We start from the raw sequence: 17,022 nt of genomic DNA on the forward strand, positions 1-17,022 counted from the left end.
TATACTAACTTATCCGCGGAATGGAGTAGTATAGCGCTCTCTGTTTGACTTTACGTAACAGAGAGGGCGCTATACTAACTTATCCGCGGAATGGAGTAGTATAGCGCTCTCTGTTTGACTTTACGTAACAGAGAGGGCGCTATACTAACTTATCCGCGGAATGGAGTAGTATAGCGTTCTCTGTTTGACTTTACGTAACAGAGAGGGCGCTATACTAACTTATCCACGAAATGAAGTTAATATAGCGCTCTCTATTTGGCTTTACGTAACAGAGAGAGCGCTTTGCTAACTTATCCACGGAATGAAGTTAATCTAGCGCTCTCTTTGTATAGGATTACGTGACAGAGAGAGCGCTATACTAACTTCTACACAAATGACAAACCGCCCCTCTATTTTACACCTCCCTCGCTCCCCCTTAAGTGTTGAATTTGCAGATCCTTTCTTAGCGGATGTCTATATCATAAGGTGCTTATGACGTAGAAATAGATTTTTTTGGAGGGTTAAGTGACTGCACTTCTCGCAGAAACACGTAAGCGACGCGATATGCCCGGTGACCGTCCTTTATTCTCACTGCAATATTCTTCTTAGAATAAAATCGTATGTACTGCGATTTTATTATAAAAACCAAACTCTTAAGCACCGGGCAGAACGCGTCGCTTACGCGTTTCTCAAAGTTTGCGATTAGCTTATCTTCTAAGTAAGCTAAGGAAAAAATAGATGAGTCATCGCATCCGATCTTAGTGAAATTTAAAAATTATATTCATGTAAAAGTGAAAAGGTTCAGTGCATTGGAGGTACAATTAAGAGAATTTTTATTTAGTCAAAATAGTGAATAACTTTATTACACTATATATAACACAAGTTGGTGAGTAAATAAGAGAACAATTTTATATTCCGGGATTTTAATGACTTTAATAGAAGAATAACTAAATTAAAACAGCAAGATAAAAGTAAAACTCATCATTAACATCTTTATCTGATTACGTTTTTAAGCAAAACAGACCAAAATTAATCAATGACCTAACAAAATATACAACAAAAGTCATTAAATAATTTAGTCCAGCCAATCAGTTAGTCTACCGTGGACGACGACCGAAGCAGTACATGGTAATATTATCGTTACTTCACCACTAAACGAACATGTTACATAATACAACTTACAATTTTGAATAATGTGATTAAAAGAAAAAGCTAAATAATTCTTTCCTACTTATATAATGTGTAATAATATAAAGTGATCACTACTTATAAATGTATAACTATCGCTTACTTTAAATTTTCACACAAATATAGGCTCGGGTGTGGCTTGCGACTGCGGCGCGACAGCCTCGCGACGACGACGCGACAGTCGCAACTCGCCCCTCGCCGCATGCTGACACACATCACATCTCGCTAACTCTAGGTCACTTATGCCGAATGTTAGACAAAGAAGCGACGATTTCCCAAACCGAAATTAAAGTACTAACAATTTGAAGACGATGTATATCCAGTGAGCGCGGGCTGGAACCGAGCCGCGACCGAAGCGAGCACGGACCGAGGCCGCGACTGCAGGTCGCACTTACTTCATACAGATTTAATGTTACACAATGGAACCCCACACATATTAATCTATTACTAAATCCAAATAAAATAGCACACGAAATAACGAAATATAAATCTACCTGTGTCAATGTATAGCTAATAAGTCTATTTTGATGAAATTTATTTGCTATTTTACAGTTTTTGTTGACAAAATCTGCATGAATTTTCAACTATTTGACTTTGTACAAATTGCCATGAAGGCCATTGAAGGGCCATTCGCATGATAGGCGATTAAAGTCGTGTTATGGTTATACCTCAATAAAAGCAAACTGTGTTGCATAAGGCTGCATTTCCACTGAAGCGAAGAGAAGCGGAGACATAATATGTTTTCTTCGACCAATCAAATTATTGATAAATGACGAGTTATCACGTCATTTTACTCGATTGGTCTATTGAACAAGACTCCGCTCCGCTTCAGACGAAATACACATAGGACAGGGTTTATTAACTTTGAACCAAAATACTTTTAACCGTAATCATAGATACGAATGGACGCTTGTGCTTTTATTGACAGTCAATTCATATGGCGCGCAGCTGCACCAGACGGGCGCAATTTACTTGGCCAATGACGTGTGGTATTGAAACGTTAAGGAATAGTTAGTGATAGCTAGGAATTTCGACCATCTTTTAATTTAGATAATTTATGAGTGGCGGATTTTTTCAGAGTATATTTATTATATTATTTTATAGTTAGTTTCGTCAAAGTAGATATTCTTGACGATTCAAAAGTACTTATAAAAGTTTAAAATGAATAAAAATATTTTGAACTGTTTTTTTTTTTAAAGTTGAACGTAACTTTAAACGTTCATCATGTGCTGTGAATGTTGTGGTTCGGTCGTCGAGTCGCGGAGCAGTCGCGGCCGGCGGCGTGCGCGAGTGTCGATTAAACACGAGTCAAGTGAGCAGCGTAACATCTGTACAATTTACAACTAGGCAAATATAACACGGAGGGACGATCCACCGCACTCGTTGAGCGTCAGCCTACGATTGTTATCTCGATATTGTGAAGCGCGCTATGCTCTCCGTTGAAATCGTAACAATGTAGCTTTTTTTGGAGTTTTAGTTTTTTACAATATATAGGATTTGTTTCTCTATAGTTAATTACGACTAATATTTACAATGGAGGTGAATGGACATATTCAAAACTCTACTTAATAATTCAAAATTAATTATGAAACGCCTACCCAAAACGAACATTATCTACAAGTTTAAGGAGCGAGATTGGGCAAGTTGCAAGACTTTGTCCACTAGGCGCCAGCAATCCCTTAGTAAGTCAGAATAATGGAGTTCAATGCTGCTAACATTTGTACCAATTTATCATCCTCAGTTTGATACTCATGCAAATGGTAAACTTATTAGGGTGACTGTTCACTGAAGCGGAGTGGAGTTGAGACAATTTTGGCAATCCGATCACAATTGAGAAATGATAAAATTATAATATCATCTATCAATGAGCTAATTGGCCTGCTGAGCACGTCACCACTCCACTCCGCTTCACGGGACAGTCAGACCCTGATTCGGACATGAAATAGTATAGTGAAATATTTGAAAAACAGTGAAACATAGTTATCGAAAGTGTAAATTTTGATAATAGGTAAGTATTAATATGCACGTAAATTTGAAATTTTATGTAGTTTTTTTACTTTATGATTCTTGCTATACAGCACTAAATTGGTACTAAAACCACATTAAAGTAAGAGATTATACTAGTCCTACTTTCTATAGACTAACCAATCTAGCCTCTCTAATCGCTAACATAAGGAATACTTTGAGGCACACGACTTCACCGCGAAACGGGAGATAAGGAACTACTGCACTGCTTTGCATAAAAAGCTTGGAAAGCATTTAAGTTGACGCTCTCTACTTCTATACAAAGAAATGCACTCTGGTCACCTGTCTAGTGTCTAGCGTCTTTGTCACGTACCTCAAAGTCTATCTTTACAGTCGTAATAAGCCGTTACTAAATTTGCAATCGCGAATCGTTTTCATAGTCACCGTGGTACAACAAAATGCCCAATCTCTAAAAGCAAAACTCTCGCCACAAATTAATCTAAACGTAATACCGATCGAGCCTTTGCCTCCACCAGCCAGACCGTACAATTAAAGGAAAAACTCGTTAAAACGGTTATTGGCCAAGTATGAAATATTTTTACACAATTAAAGAGGCATAGACTCGATCCATTTTTTATTCAGAGTAAATTAATATAGGTAAGAGGCCGCCAGCGCTAAAGTCGCCTATGTTAAGAAGTAAGAAGATTAGAACCGAAAAAACGATCAGCTATACAATAAAAAGAAATATAGTTGTCTTTTGACATATAGATAAATTGCTCCAATCAGAAGCTGTCTGATAGCAATGACGCAGACTCCTCAGAATGATAAAATTTCCATTTACATTCAGACTAAGGCACTTCTCCCACTGCCAACGAGGAAACGACTAGCTATAGACTATTTTCTCGCTCAAGAAATGTACTCGTTTCTACTTTTTAGCTCGACATCGGCAATCGGACAAGTGCCTAAGGACCGCATAGACTGATTTGTGCTACCTTGTTTCTAAAGACTAAACATTGAAACGCCAACATCTAAGGTGCTTTCAAATATAGTTTTTTCAGCATTTACTGTATGTACAATAGGCCAAAAATTCGTCAATCAATGGTCTACTTTTTAAGTGTTGCAGTTTTGGATAATTTCCTTCCTTTCTACATGTATCAGGAATTACACTTTGCACACACTGCACTAAGGCACAAAGCTTTTAGGCGCCAAGGTAGCAGGTCGTCAGTCTGGATGCGACCTAAGGAGTATATACTACAACTAATTTCAAGAATTTTAGAAGAAAAACAGTACAGGCCAAATGCAATAAGTAATGACAGATATTTTTAAAGTAAAAGATATGTACATATTTTATAAACATTAAGTAATAATTTGCAGATTTATTCAATATAATTTTTTTAAAGAATAAGATCATTTTCACTGTAGTAGTTTATTTGTAAATCAGTAAAAAGACAGGGTAGGACGAAAGTATATTAATTTATAAGGACGCACTTCGGATTACAGTGTCAAGAGTCAACCGCGCCAAGAGGCAGCCGCGACATGACGCGTGCTACTAAAGAAACGATTCTAAAGAACAGTGTTAATCATTCATTCTCACTTACACAATACACCTATGTATAGTGTGCGAGTGAGACGGAATGATTAACGACACTTCGTTTAGATTCTTATCTCTTGACACGCGTTATACTGAATAAGACAGTATATAGCATACCGACGCATTTGCTCGCGATATGCCTTGCGTCATAGGCGTCAATTGTTTCCCTACCGCGTGCAAATGAATTAGTGTGCTAAAGGAGACTCTCTCCTATTTGTTTATAGTGCATAGTACAAACGCACTAGTGTTACGTCCTATGCCGTTCGACGCTATAACCCAAAGTGCTTCTTTAGAGTTTTGGTTGTTTTTCACGTCTGTTGAAGCCTGGAAGGTAACAAACTAAGAAAGAGAAATCGTCCGCCATATTTTGACGTCCTAGCCTAGAAATACTTTTTGATTCAACATACTTTTAATATATTTTAATAGAAAATTCATTGATTTGTCTTACAAAATTCATTGGAAATATATTGAAGACATATTGAATCAAAAGATATTTCTAGCTAAGAAGTTACAACATGGCGAAAACGATTTTCCTTTCTTAGTTTGGACGCATTAAATCACTTGTACTAAAATTAATTCATCGATTCGACTCAGGCAACTACAAACGTTTGAAACACCAAAACAAACCCTTTCAACTTAATACAGACTTAAGACTTTTTGATCCATCACACAAAAATTTATTAAAACACTGAGGAGTACGCATGTTTGCCATCACAATTTACAATAATATAAGTATTTTATTCATATATTTTTTAGTCAGTTGAGGTATAGTTCCAAGTAACTTTAATGATTTAATTTTTGATTGTAAACACTTTAGAGCACACACGGTTGACCGTCACACACGTTCGGCGGATGGAGCGGGCGGCGGCGCGGGCGGCTCATATCTTGTGTATCTTCTGGGAGACGACCACGGGGTTGTTGCGGCGGATCTCCTGCGCGCCGAGCTCCCGGTAGTCGAACGAGCACTCGTGCTTGTCGCTGTATCGATGCACCGCGCAGAACAGCCCTCCGCAGCGGCATTCAAACCCTGCATCAAACCAATTCATCAATTTATATTCCCTCCCATACATGTATAGTTCAAATGTTTAAACGATCGTGAGTTATTTCCATTTTAAGTATAGGATGTACCAGAGTTACCAATCAAAGTAAGCCCAACTAGTTTCGAACCCATCCAGGGTCCTTTTTCATAGGGTCACATCGACTAAATACGTGAGTATAGATGGTACATCTTATACATCGTTCTATAGTTGCGAAACTAAAGTGGCAATGGAAAGGGCACATAGTTCGAAAAACAAGACATTGGGGTTCCATGGTGCTAGAATGGCGACCTTGCACCGGAAAGCGCAGACCATGCGCAAGACCATGACGTTTGGAAGTTCCTAAAGAGATATGTCCAGCAGTGGACGTCTTTGTGATGATGATGATGATGATTTTCCCCTCTATCTTAGGCACAATGCTCACAGATGGGAGTGAATTGCACTGAGGTGCGGCTTATTTTTTTACAAATAAGTCAGATTTTTTTAAAATATGGTTGAAATTGTTATTATTCAAGGTCACAGAGGTACGCCGCATGAGGCGTGTGATACAGCGTGCAAATTCGTTGGTGTACTACATTCTACAAGTAATAGTCGTTACTATTAACGCTCTTCCATTAATTACCATTTAATTAATTACATAATGGATGGGGTAATAATGTTTTCGTCGGGTTTCCTTGGAATAACAATGCAATGGGCGCCCAAACTTTTCTGTACATAACTCAAATAATACGATTTCAACTCTTATGTTAGCAATTTTAACAGATAACTGGGACTGATAGATAGTATTCAAAAAGGTGAGAAGTTGACTGTTTCTGTCTAAAAAAACATATTTTAAATTATCCTCTTTAAAATATCTGCTAACAATGTACAATAACCGCTACTGTACATTAGTTTCAATTAATGATAGAACCAATTTAAAAGAAATAAGCTTATCAATAAAAGGCCCAGAATTGTTTATTTATTTCACATTATTTCATCATCGTCAATCGAAGTTGAGCTGATATTTACACAGACAATTTTTGACATCCATATTCCATAAATCCAACTATCACACCCATCATCTTCAGAGTACTGTTGCTTCGTTAACATGCATCTTATGAAATGAATATCAAAATCTCACCTGTGAGTCCAACCTTCTTGCGGCAAACGGCGCATCTGTTCTTTTTCTTCTTGTCCTTGCTGGGGTCTTTGTCGTCGGCGTCGTTGTCCGACGCGCCCGTGCTGGCGCCGCTCGTGCCGGCCCCGCTCTCCTCCTCCAACTTCTGAAACAGGGCACGTACATATCAGTTTACGTACTCACTGAAACATGCTTGGGCTGGTCATGTTTGACGTAAGACCAACGAGCGCTGGAGTCGGAAGATTCTCGAATGGAGACCGCGTCTCGGCAAACGGGGAATAGGGCGCAATTGACTAAGTTGGAGCGATGGCATTCGGAAAGTGTCTGGCTTTGATAAGTAATCGATAGCCAACGTTGGCGCCACTTAAGAGGCCTGTTTCCTACATTGGATGCATATTGGCTGTTAACGTTAAACTTAGGACTGATTACACCAGCATATGAGACTTGGGCCCACTTTGCTTATATTATTGGTAGCCGAAGTTATCGAAGTTTATAGGTAACAGTAACATAACTTTAACAACCTGTCATGCAACTGGATCTTTATAGACAAGTAACGGTTATTCGGCGGTGCTACTACGCTAAAAAAAAAAAAAACTAAATCATCTTCTCATTATTGCCTTTCTAATGAAACCGGTTTAAGGCATATCGGTTGGAAGTTTCAAAGTTTACAACGGACGCAGGTAGAAACATTTTTAGTGTTTTATATAAGCAGATTGCCTAACAACCATCGAACAACATAGCAAATGTGACGATTTGACTATTCAATACATAATGAATATGACGGACCCGTTTTAGACTTTTCTTGCTTCCCTCTGCTTGTAGACGTTCAGGTTTTACGAATCTTACTGAGCCAGTGGCATCTTTGGAGCTAGTTGGTTCCTCCTCGAATATCTTGTCTTGCTCCTTGTTTAAACCGACTGTCTTTTTCAATTTCAATTCAGAAAGGCGATCTCGTCTTATTTTTGAGGATGATTTTTTTTCTAATTTGAGCTTGGGAGTTGTAAAGCTGTTGCGTTTCTCGCTGGTTTCATCTGGCGTTGGCAGCGGCGTGGTGTCTTTTCTTTCGATAGACAAACGTTTATTATCCAAACTTTTAAATTTCAATTCGGAATGGCGATCCTGATACGCCCGCTTTATTTCCGCGGATGACTTTTCTTCTATTTTGAGCTTGGGAGCTGTGAGGCTGTCGGATTTCTCGCTGGTCCCATCTGGCGTTGGCAGCGGCTTGGTGTCGTTTATGTCGACAGACAAACGTTTATTTTCGAAGCTTTTCGATCGTGACACACCGACACTATGCTCGAGGGAGGAGTTTTGGCTGTTGTTATTAGATGTACTATTTCGTCGAGTGGCTTTCTTAAATATCCGCTTCCCTTTAGATTCCTTTTTGTTGAGGTCTTTTTCCATTATTATTATTATGGTGCCTTGTAATCAAACATTTTGACTGAAACAAAGTTGTGTCCATTACATCCCTACCCATATATAAATGCGAAAGGAGCTGCTTCAAATACGCTGCGACGGAGCGAAGGTTCAAGTTGATTTTTTTGCATGGGTATAATTAAAGATCCTGGACCCATGCAAGTAAACACCATCGCATTAATTACTTTTTATCCCGGAAAATCAAAGAGTTCCCACAGGATTTTCAAAACTCAAATCCACGCGGACAAAGTCGCAAGCATCAGCTAGTATTATCATAAAAGTAAATTATTTATTATTTATTATCTCTACAACCAGACAACAAAACTGTACTACGCGTACTACGACCATCAGACACGAGTGTACGACTGCGAGAAAGACATCCTAGGAGTAGGAGGTACTATAAGGAATGATTTTGAGAAATTCAGTATCTTTAAAGAACGTTAATCCGCGCAGAAGTCACGGGAATAAGCGAGTTTCATACTAAGGTTTTTACTGTGTATTGAATATCATGTTCACTTTACCACATTAAAACAGTATAATATCGTCCAGCATTTTCTGTATAGTTATACAACAAAAATAATTATAAAAAGTTACATTTTGTATAATATTAAAATATATTTCACCGCTTTAAACAAATTGTAAAAATTCTGTTGATTTTCGTGGCATGTAAGATGTCTGTTTGACGTTAATTCGTATTTTTAAAAAACATGATGTTCAATTGTGCCAGTGTTTACGTTGGGCGCAAAATTTTCATTTCCTTCCGTATAATATATAAAATGCGAGCGGATCACGTTTTATAAACATTAAATTAATGTATCAACACGTTTCAACAAACAGAGCGATACGGTGACACGTCGCACGTAGCATTCAAGCGTCCTTATACGCACTCTTCCGCGTTTCACACACACATACATTTATGAAGAACAAGCCGATCTTCCGCCAGGGAGCCCGTAAATGGCATTAATTGATACTCATTGAAAAAACCGGTCAAGTGCAAGCTGTAATTTCTCAATTCATGTTCCGTACTACGATTACCCGCTTCCTCGCATCACATCATTTCCAAACCAATAGTTTATATACGCAGGCCGCGCTGACCACAGAATGTAGAGTTGCCTATCGATAGTCCAATATCGATAAACTTTGGTACAAGTACCACACAAGTACCAAAAAAACAATCAATACTGTCGATAGTATCGATAGTTTTACACGATATAATTATATCGATAGTCATCGACTATCGATAGACTGCTATCATTAAGCAACTCTCCTTTATAGTGTCACACGCCTGTGACTGCCAGGTACAGAAAGCTCAGTCCGCAACGACTAATACGACGAATAAAATGCAATTCAGCTCATACAAGCATTACGGCCTAAACACCTCCCTATCGCGTAAGTCTTTCGTCTTATTTCTTATATCTCCTATGAGATAAGACGATGGGACCCGTCAAAGGAGCGCAAGGGCCATAGGAATACTTCTAGGGTCTCGTGACCAAGTGAACCCGGCAATCAAATAGTTGTTTGTCAGAACTGTAGACCATATTGAAGCACAAAAATCAAATCTTTCGGGGTGCTTTCAGCTCTCAGGATATGATTGATATTTGTAATCATGGACAACGGACATATACAGTTTTTAACTTTATGCTCGCTTTCAAATTGATGCGTCCGTACCGTATTTAATACGAGTAATTTATACATCAGTTCGGTAGATTATTGCATATGACAGTCAGATATTGAAATCTTCCATATTGTAAACAACCTATAGCAGGGAACACTAAAAATAGCCGTTGCTGAGTCTGACGTCTCTTTATTGTGATGTACTGTGAAGACAAACGGGGAACAGCGTGACTAATGCCAGAAACACACTTGGAAACCCTGCTCCGCGCAATATCACACGCGTGTGACATATAGCGCGCAAACAGTACGTGCCTACAAAAATGAGCTTTAAACCTGCTAAGAGCTGAAACCGCTCTGTCACATCGTATATATTCGACTAGCTTATGACCATTACTTACGCGATAATTTAGATTGTTTGAAATTCCCGTAGAAACTCTTTATTTTCACAAAGTCGGTTTCGAAGTTGAGCCCGGTCAGACCAGCAAAAAATGGGTACGACCTTAACGAAAGGCCAATATTTTTAAATCACAAACAGACTATCCCTTTTAACCTGTCTAGACTATAATAGATGCATACCTAGATATAAATGCCACGGAATATGACACAAAACAAACATCCGACAGAGGGTCTCGTCGAATTCTTGATCGACATGGCAGGCGTGTCGTGGCGGAGATCGAGTGGCGTATTCCAAGTGTGTTCCCACCATCATTGTGATGCACTGTGGTTAGTAATAGATCAAGAGCCCATGAACACTAGTCCTGTGTCATGGTATAAAGGTTGAAAATTTTCAAGTTTAATAAATTACTGGTAGGCACTTGCTTTAAAATATAAATTTCATGTATGTCACTTGGGCAACTATTCAAAGATGTTTTAAATTTTAACAATTGTCAGACATGATTGAAGGTCAAATGTGAGGTGGTGAAGATTATGATGTTTTGTGAAGCAATTTTATATACCCTACCTTTACAAACGAAGAACGGAGGTAGGAACATTTGGTTACCAATAACCTGCAGACTGTATACCACGACGTAGGTCTGGCGTTCACGGGCTCTTAGACCATAGGTATGGCACTACCAATTAATAGACGTTTAATACATTGTGAGCTGAATATTCAACCGATGACGATCCCAACAAGGTCGCCTGTTATGTAAGTACGCGAAATGCGTTGCATTTGGCTCCGATGTTCAATATGTAGGGACCTTGCTGTTCGTCAATATAAAACAAATTGTGATTTGTTCAATCGACTTATACATCTCTAAGACATATTTAAATGAATTTGAATGACATCATTGTGGTATTGCAGTCCTCCACGGATTTGATTTCATTGTTCATTGAAATCTGTATTGGGATCAGCCCTAACAAAGTATGACTACTCCAAAGAGATACAAGTGTGAAGTCCTTTTGGCCAAGAGATGACTCCATCATTGAATCTTGATCGTGATTTCTAATTTAAGTCATCACAGAGATGATTTAAATATCAATACATATTAAAGCGTTCGATCGTCTTAGGAACAAAAAGAATGTGTCACAGACTGAAGAAACAACCTTTAAATATTGCACTGCTAGCATTCAGCACTCAAAATTAGCTGCTAAGCTAACCTATTTTTAACCCCCGAACCAAAAAGAGGGGTGTTATAAGTTTGACGTGTGTATCTGTGTATCTGTCTGTGGTATCGTAGCGCCTAAACGAATGAACCGATTTTAATTTAGTTTTTTTTGTTTGAAAGGTGGCTTGATCGAGAGTGTTCTTAGCTATAATCCAAAAAAATTGATTCAGCCGTTTAAAAGTTATCAGCTCTTTTATAGTTTTCTTGTAGAAAAGAAGGTTAGATAACCGTTAGGTTCATAATATTATGTCAATTGACAAAATGTCAAGCTGTCAAGCTTGGATGAATAAATACTCTGTCAAGATGGATGTTGCCTTGATACATAATTATTTATTTGCAAATGATGTTTTGGAAAACTCAGATACTTTGGATCGTAGGCACGGAATAGTCCAAGAGTCCAAAGTTATCAGGTCTGTTCGGTCTTTTCTAGTTACTGTAACCTTCACTTGTCGGGGGTGATATAAATTTTTAATTTACACTTGTTACTACATAAGACAGTACTCATTTTAAGTGATTACGAAAAGAAAGCAAATATTCTATAAACCGGATAAATATTATCGAGTAAACTGGTATGTATGTATCGAAATAAAGCGTATATTAGTATACGTTCACAATGTTACAGCCACAGTCTTCCTAGGTCTATGATTACAATCGGCCACAGAATATTGAATGTTCGTTCACAATACGAAGAAAACGGCGTCGTCGGTTATCGTATAAGGCAAGCTATACAGAGACCTATGGTTTTTATTGGCCTTTGTTTAAACTCAGCACAATTACCATTGATTGTATGAGCTGTTCTTGTGCATACGCAGATATAGTATTTCCCACTTATTTATTCAATTTAAGTGCTTTCTAGACGACCAACATTGCTTGACAAGCGCGATTGACACGGGTGCTCTGTACTCTGTCCACGGAAAGAAGTTAGTATATGGTCTCTGTTACGTAATGCAAAAAAATGACAAAGACAAAAATGTCAATGGGTGTCAATCATTTTGGGTGGCCAACCAATCACAAATGAAGCGTTTTTTAATTGTACATGTTTTTTGAAAACATTAATTCTATAATAATATCGAAGTATGGAAAACATAGGTCCGTTTGTGAATGGTTGGTCACTCAATTCGTTGGTTATATTTTTGTATTGAGAAAGATAGTTTTTTTTTTTAAAGAATTTGTAACCAAAAGAGAAAAATCAAGCTTTATGGATTTCCTTTAACATTCTGTAACATGTCTAAAATCTTTGACGACAAAACACATTTAACTTACCTGAAAAGTCATTTACCACCACCAGTAATAAAAAACAGTAACTGTGATGTAATTATAAGTTAAATAATTACCTACTAAATATGTAATGTTATCGCCATTTTGTATTTCACAACGTACCTATAACTTAACGATACGAACGATAAACAAAAAACCGCGATAGTAAAAATAATCTCTTAAATTATTATTTTACATTTTACGTATCGTATCGTAACAAAGCAAAATTATTGTAGGCTATTTATGTAACACAAACAAATTAAAATTTCTTAGGGTCCAGTTATAAACAAAACCGAAACTATCTGTGTGTCTGTTATAGGAGTTTTAAGGTGGTACGTATTTAAAGCAGGGTTGCAACTCGAAATTTTGGAAACTAACTGATGTGACGAATAAATAACATTAATAAAAGTAAAGTTTATTGTTGTTTAACTATAGTACGCGACAGGTCGAGGTGGCAATCGGGGTGGGGACGCCTCGCACAACCGCGGTGACCCCGTGCGGGATAAGCGCGGGTGACGTGCGGGTTATGCGGGGCGTCTCCCCGCCTCGTACCCCGATTGCCATCTCGACCTGTCGGGTACTATATGTATTTTATAGACAAGAGTCTTTACTCTAAAATCTAATTATTACTTTAGTATTATTTACCTTTATTATTGGATTCTCTGCAAAAACTGTTTTAGATCGCAGTAAGTTAGTGTATGGTGTACCATATTTATATCACATTTTAATATCAATGTGTGACAATAATACAATCATCATAACTTATAGTTTCCTTGATGTTTGGAGCCTACACAAATAAGTAGTTGTACATTATGGGTCTAGTATAATGCGAAGGTAGGTATAAAGTGTTTATTAAAACAAACATCTCGCTCACAACTGCATTGTTTCACGCCGCTATAGCGTGATTCAGCTCCAACCCGACGCGACAAACACTCGGAAAATCGGGTCACATGCCCCAAAATACATAAAGGAATGAAAGTAAAAAATAAATTAATTAATACCGTTAATTAATTGTACCGAGAAGACGCTTAACTAACATTATGAATACCTACCGCCCTCGCAGAGTATTGTACCTATGAATTATCAACTAGTATCATGAACTTGCAACTTGCAAGTTTCTTAGTTCTTATCCGAGAAACGTGTGATACAATGTGATTATCGCTAAAGAATATAAGTTAGACAAGAAAGCTGCAATGTGACGCATTACGGCATTCAAATTTTTGTACTAGGGTTACAGCTCCAGCTATGAGTTGAACGGCACGCAAGATCATGAGGCTGTGTCCTGGACATGGCAGCAAATGTGGAAATGCCATAACACTAGCGTACAGGTGCTGTCGAGTAAAAATAACTCTGCTAGGCGACAGGGTATGGGAGGATCAGTTCTTGTTTCCTGACGCCAATAGTAACCAAGTATACAGAAATATATCGGATGCGGTCGACAATGCGAGCGGCGCGGCATGGGCGTGGCAAAATGACGACTGGTGCTTCTTCTTTAGCGTTTCCTACAATATTTTTACAGTGTAGCAGGAGTGGTCTTACGTCTATGAGCGGCGTGGGTACGCCCACGAATGCCGATGACACTGGCGGCTCTGTCGAAGTCGACGCGAACGGCTATCGCTTTTCTTTAGCGACCTTCCTGTAATAATATAGTAGATGTGGTCTTACGTCTGTGAGCGGCTGCGGGCTGGCGGGTAGCGACGGCACGGTGGGCGCGGCGCCGACGAGCGGCGTGGGCTCGGCCACAAACGTCGACGACACTGGCGACGGCGTCGACATGGGCGGCCGCTGCTTCTTCTTTAGCGCTTCCTGCAATAGTATTAAAGCAGATGTGGTCTTACGTATGTGAGCGACGTGGGCGCGACCACGAACGACAACGACACCGGCGAAGTCGTCGACGCGGGCGCTTGCTGCTTCTTTAGCGCTTCCTGCAATAGTAGTATAGTGGATGTGGTCTTACGTCTGTGAGCGGCTGCGGGCTGGCGGGCAGCGACGGCACGGTGGGCGCGGCGGCGGCGAGCGGCGTGGGCGCGGCCACGAACGAGGACGACACCGGCGACGGCGTCGACGCGGGTGGTTGCTGCTTCTTCTTTAGCGCTTCCTGCAATTTCGTGTTAAAAGAAGATAAAACACACATTTTCATTTAGTCACCGGTAAAGTGCGTAGATTCTACAATTTTTATTTTTTCACACCAATTTATGGGAAAAAAATTCTTGCTAAAATGTGACATAACCTAAGGTAAAAACTACTGCAAAATCTAAGAATCTATTATAAGTACATTCAGCAGTAAGTTAATATCGGGTTGGAGCTGAATAAATGGATCAAAGTGAAGCACCCTTTAAAATACATTTACCCTTAGAGAGGTTTATTCGTAGTGTGATCCAGATGAATGTAGTTTTGTTCTTATTTGTGTAACTAAGCAATCAAACTCAATGAAATATTGTAAACACGTTCTAGGAACTAAGATCTGTGTCTAGAGTTTTCCAGATTTCCGTTAAAATATACCAATTGCTTTAAAGTTGCAGGAGCTCCAGGATTTTCACACTTATCTTTAATTCTGCGTAACTTTAAGAATAAACATTTTTACGGAAATCTGGCAAACCACAGACTTACTAAAACGTATTACTTTCTAAAACGTGCCCACAAAATTTCATTGATTTTGGTTTTTTAATAAACAAATGAGACTTAACCTTTGTAATAAGCGAGTGAGGGAGATTCCTCTGTTAATATCATAAAATGTATAAGTAGTTCAAAAGACCTTGTTAACAAGTTTAATAGTTGAAACAAAAACATTGCGATGGACGATCAAAATGAAATGCTGGAAGTCAACGGCCGAAGTTGTTAATCAAGTAACCTTACTTGATATAAACGAGCCATAAAAGAGGATTTCAGAAAACTCGAATAAAGCATCTATCATCGTGCCATAAAAAGACGTAAAGAATGCCAGAAGTTAACTATAACACGTCTTTATGCCGATAAACAATGATACAAATTGTATTTTTAAACAACAAATTACCAAGTAGAGATTACTATTAGTATAGATATAGACAGCGGAGTCTTAGTAATGGGTTTTGTTGGCAAACTTCCGGTACGGAACTCTAAAAACTGTTGCAATTCATTCCTTCTTGTTTTAATTAAGTACAAAGTCAGTAATTTACAATAATGAAGTGCCTTGTAGCATAAAATTAAATCATAAATGACATGTTGTACTAGTTAACATAGGATTAGCTGGGTAAACCGAGGATTAGCGGGCTAATCAAAGGATTATGGTAAATATTAGTATGAACTAGAGGACGCCCGCGACTTCGTCCGCGTGGATTTATGTTTTTAACGATCCCGTGGGAACTGTTTGATTTTCCGGGCTAAAAAGTAACCTATATCCTTCCCCGGAATGTATCCTAAATCTTTACAAAATTTCATTAAAATCGGTTCAGCGGTTGAGCCGTGAAAGCGTAGCAGACAGACAGACGACATATAGACAAACAGTCATATAGACAGACAGACAGACAGATAGACAGACAGACAAGTATGGATTTGATGACTTTATCTTGGATACTAATGGTACTAATAAATGATTTACTCAAAACAGATCTTTTTAGGGTCCCGTACCTCACAAGGAAAAAAGGAACCCTTATAGGACCACTTCGTTGTCTGTCTGTGTGATTACCGTCGCCCACGAACATTTGCAGCACCAGAAGAACCGCCAATGCTTTGCCGGCCTTTCAGGAATTTGTCCCTTGCCCATGTTGCAATTTAGTGCTAGCTTTATGACTGCAGAAGGCACTGAAGAGAGATTCCTTTCCTTTGAAACTTTTTGCAAGGCAGCAGTGACATTCACTTCCCTCATTGCGCCTACAACGTGGTGCCAAAAAGCGAAACAATCCAATAAAATATCGGGCTGTTGACCTCAAAAAACAAAACAGTAAAGACGCAGACTGCTTGCTACACAGTACTGACGTGGGCGAATTTAACACTTTCGAAAAATATTGTCAACTATTTTTGTGCTCGGATATAGAATAAAGCCGGTTTTTGCTCGACTGCAGAGCAGACAAACTCCTCGTGGTTAAAAATCGGTCAAGTGCGCATCGGACTCGGACACGAAAGATCCCATTTTTGAAATTTTTACGGTTCCGTACCTTAAAAGGAAAAACGGAACCCTTACAGGATCACTTTGTTGTGTCTGTCTGTCTGTCAAGAAATCTATAGTATATCTAAACTTCCCGTTGACCTTGAATCATGAAACTTGGTAGGTAG

The 17,022-nt window shown here is 38.7% G+C and overlaps 1 protein-coding gene across 4 annotated transcripts in view; it reads right to left on the reverse strand.

Annotated features, from left to right (window-relative positions):
* Positions 1–791: 791 nt before the first annotated feature.
* Positions 792–17,022, reverse strand: part of LOC123868873 (zinc finger A20 and AN1 domain-containing stress-associated protein 2) — a 39,544-nt gene continuing 23,313 nt past the window's right edge. Inside the window, exons 3-6 of one of the 4 annotated variants that reach the window (XM_045911533.1) lie at positions 14,729–14,869; positions 14,437–14,577; positions 6,881–7,019; positions 792–5,750 (exon numbers count right to left, since the gene is read on the reverse strand). In XM_045911533.1, the coding sequence (XP_045767489.1) occupies positions 5,602–5,750; positions 6,881–7,019; positions 14,437–14,577; positions 14,729–14,869 (570 nt within the window). In that variant the 3' untranslated portion in view covers positions 792–5,601. Of the gene's footprint in view, positions 5,751–6,880; positions 7,023–7,663; positions 8,319–8,814; positions 9,345–14,436; positions 14,578–14,728; positions 14,870–17,022 lie in introns of those variants that run through there. The other 3 variants (XM_045911532.1, XM_045911531.1, XM_045911530.1) reach the window with 3 other exon arrangements.

Source organism: Maniola jurtina, chromosome 10 (genome assembly GCF_905333055.1).
Source record: "Maniola jurtina chromosome 10, ilManJurt1.1, whole genome shotgun sequence".
Lineage (NCBI taxonomy): Eukaryota > Metazoa > Arthropoda > Insecta > Lepidoptera > Nymphalidae > Maniola > Maniola jurtina.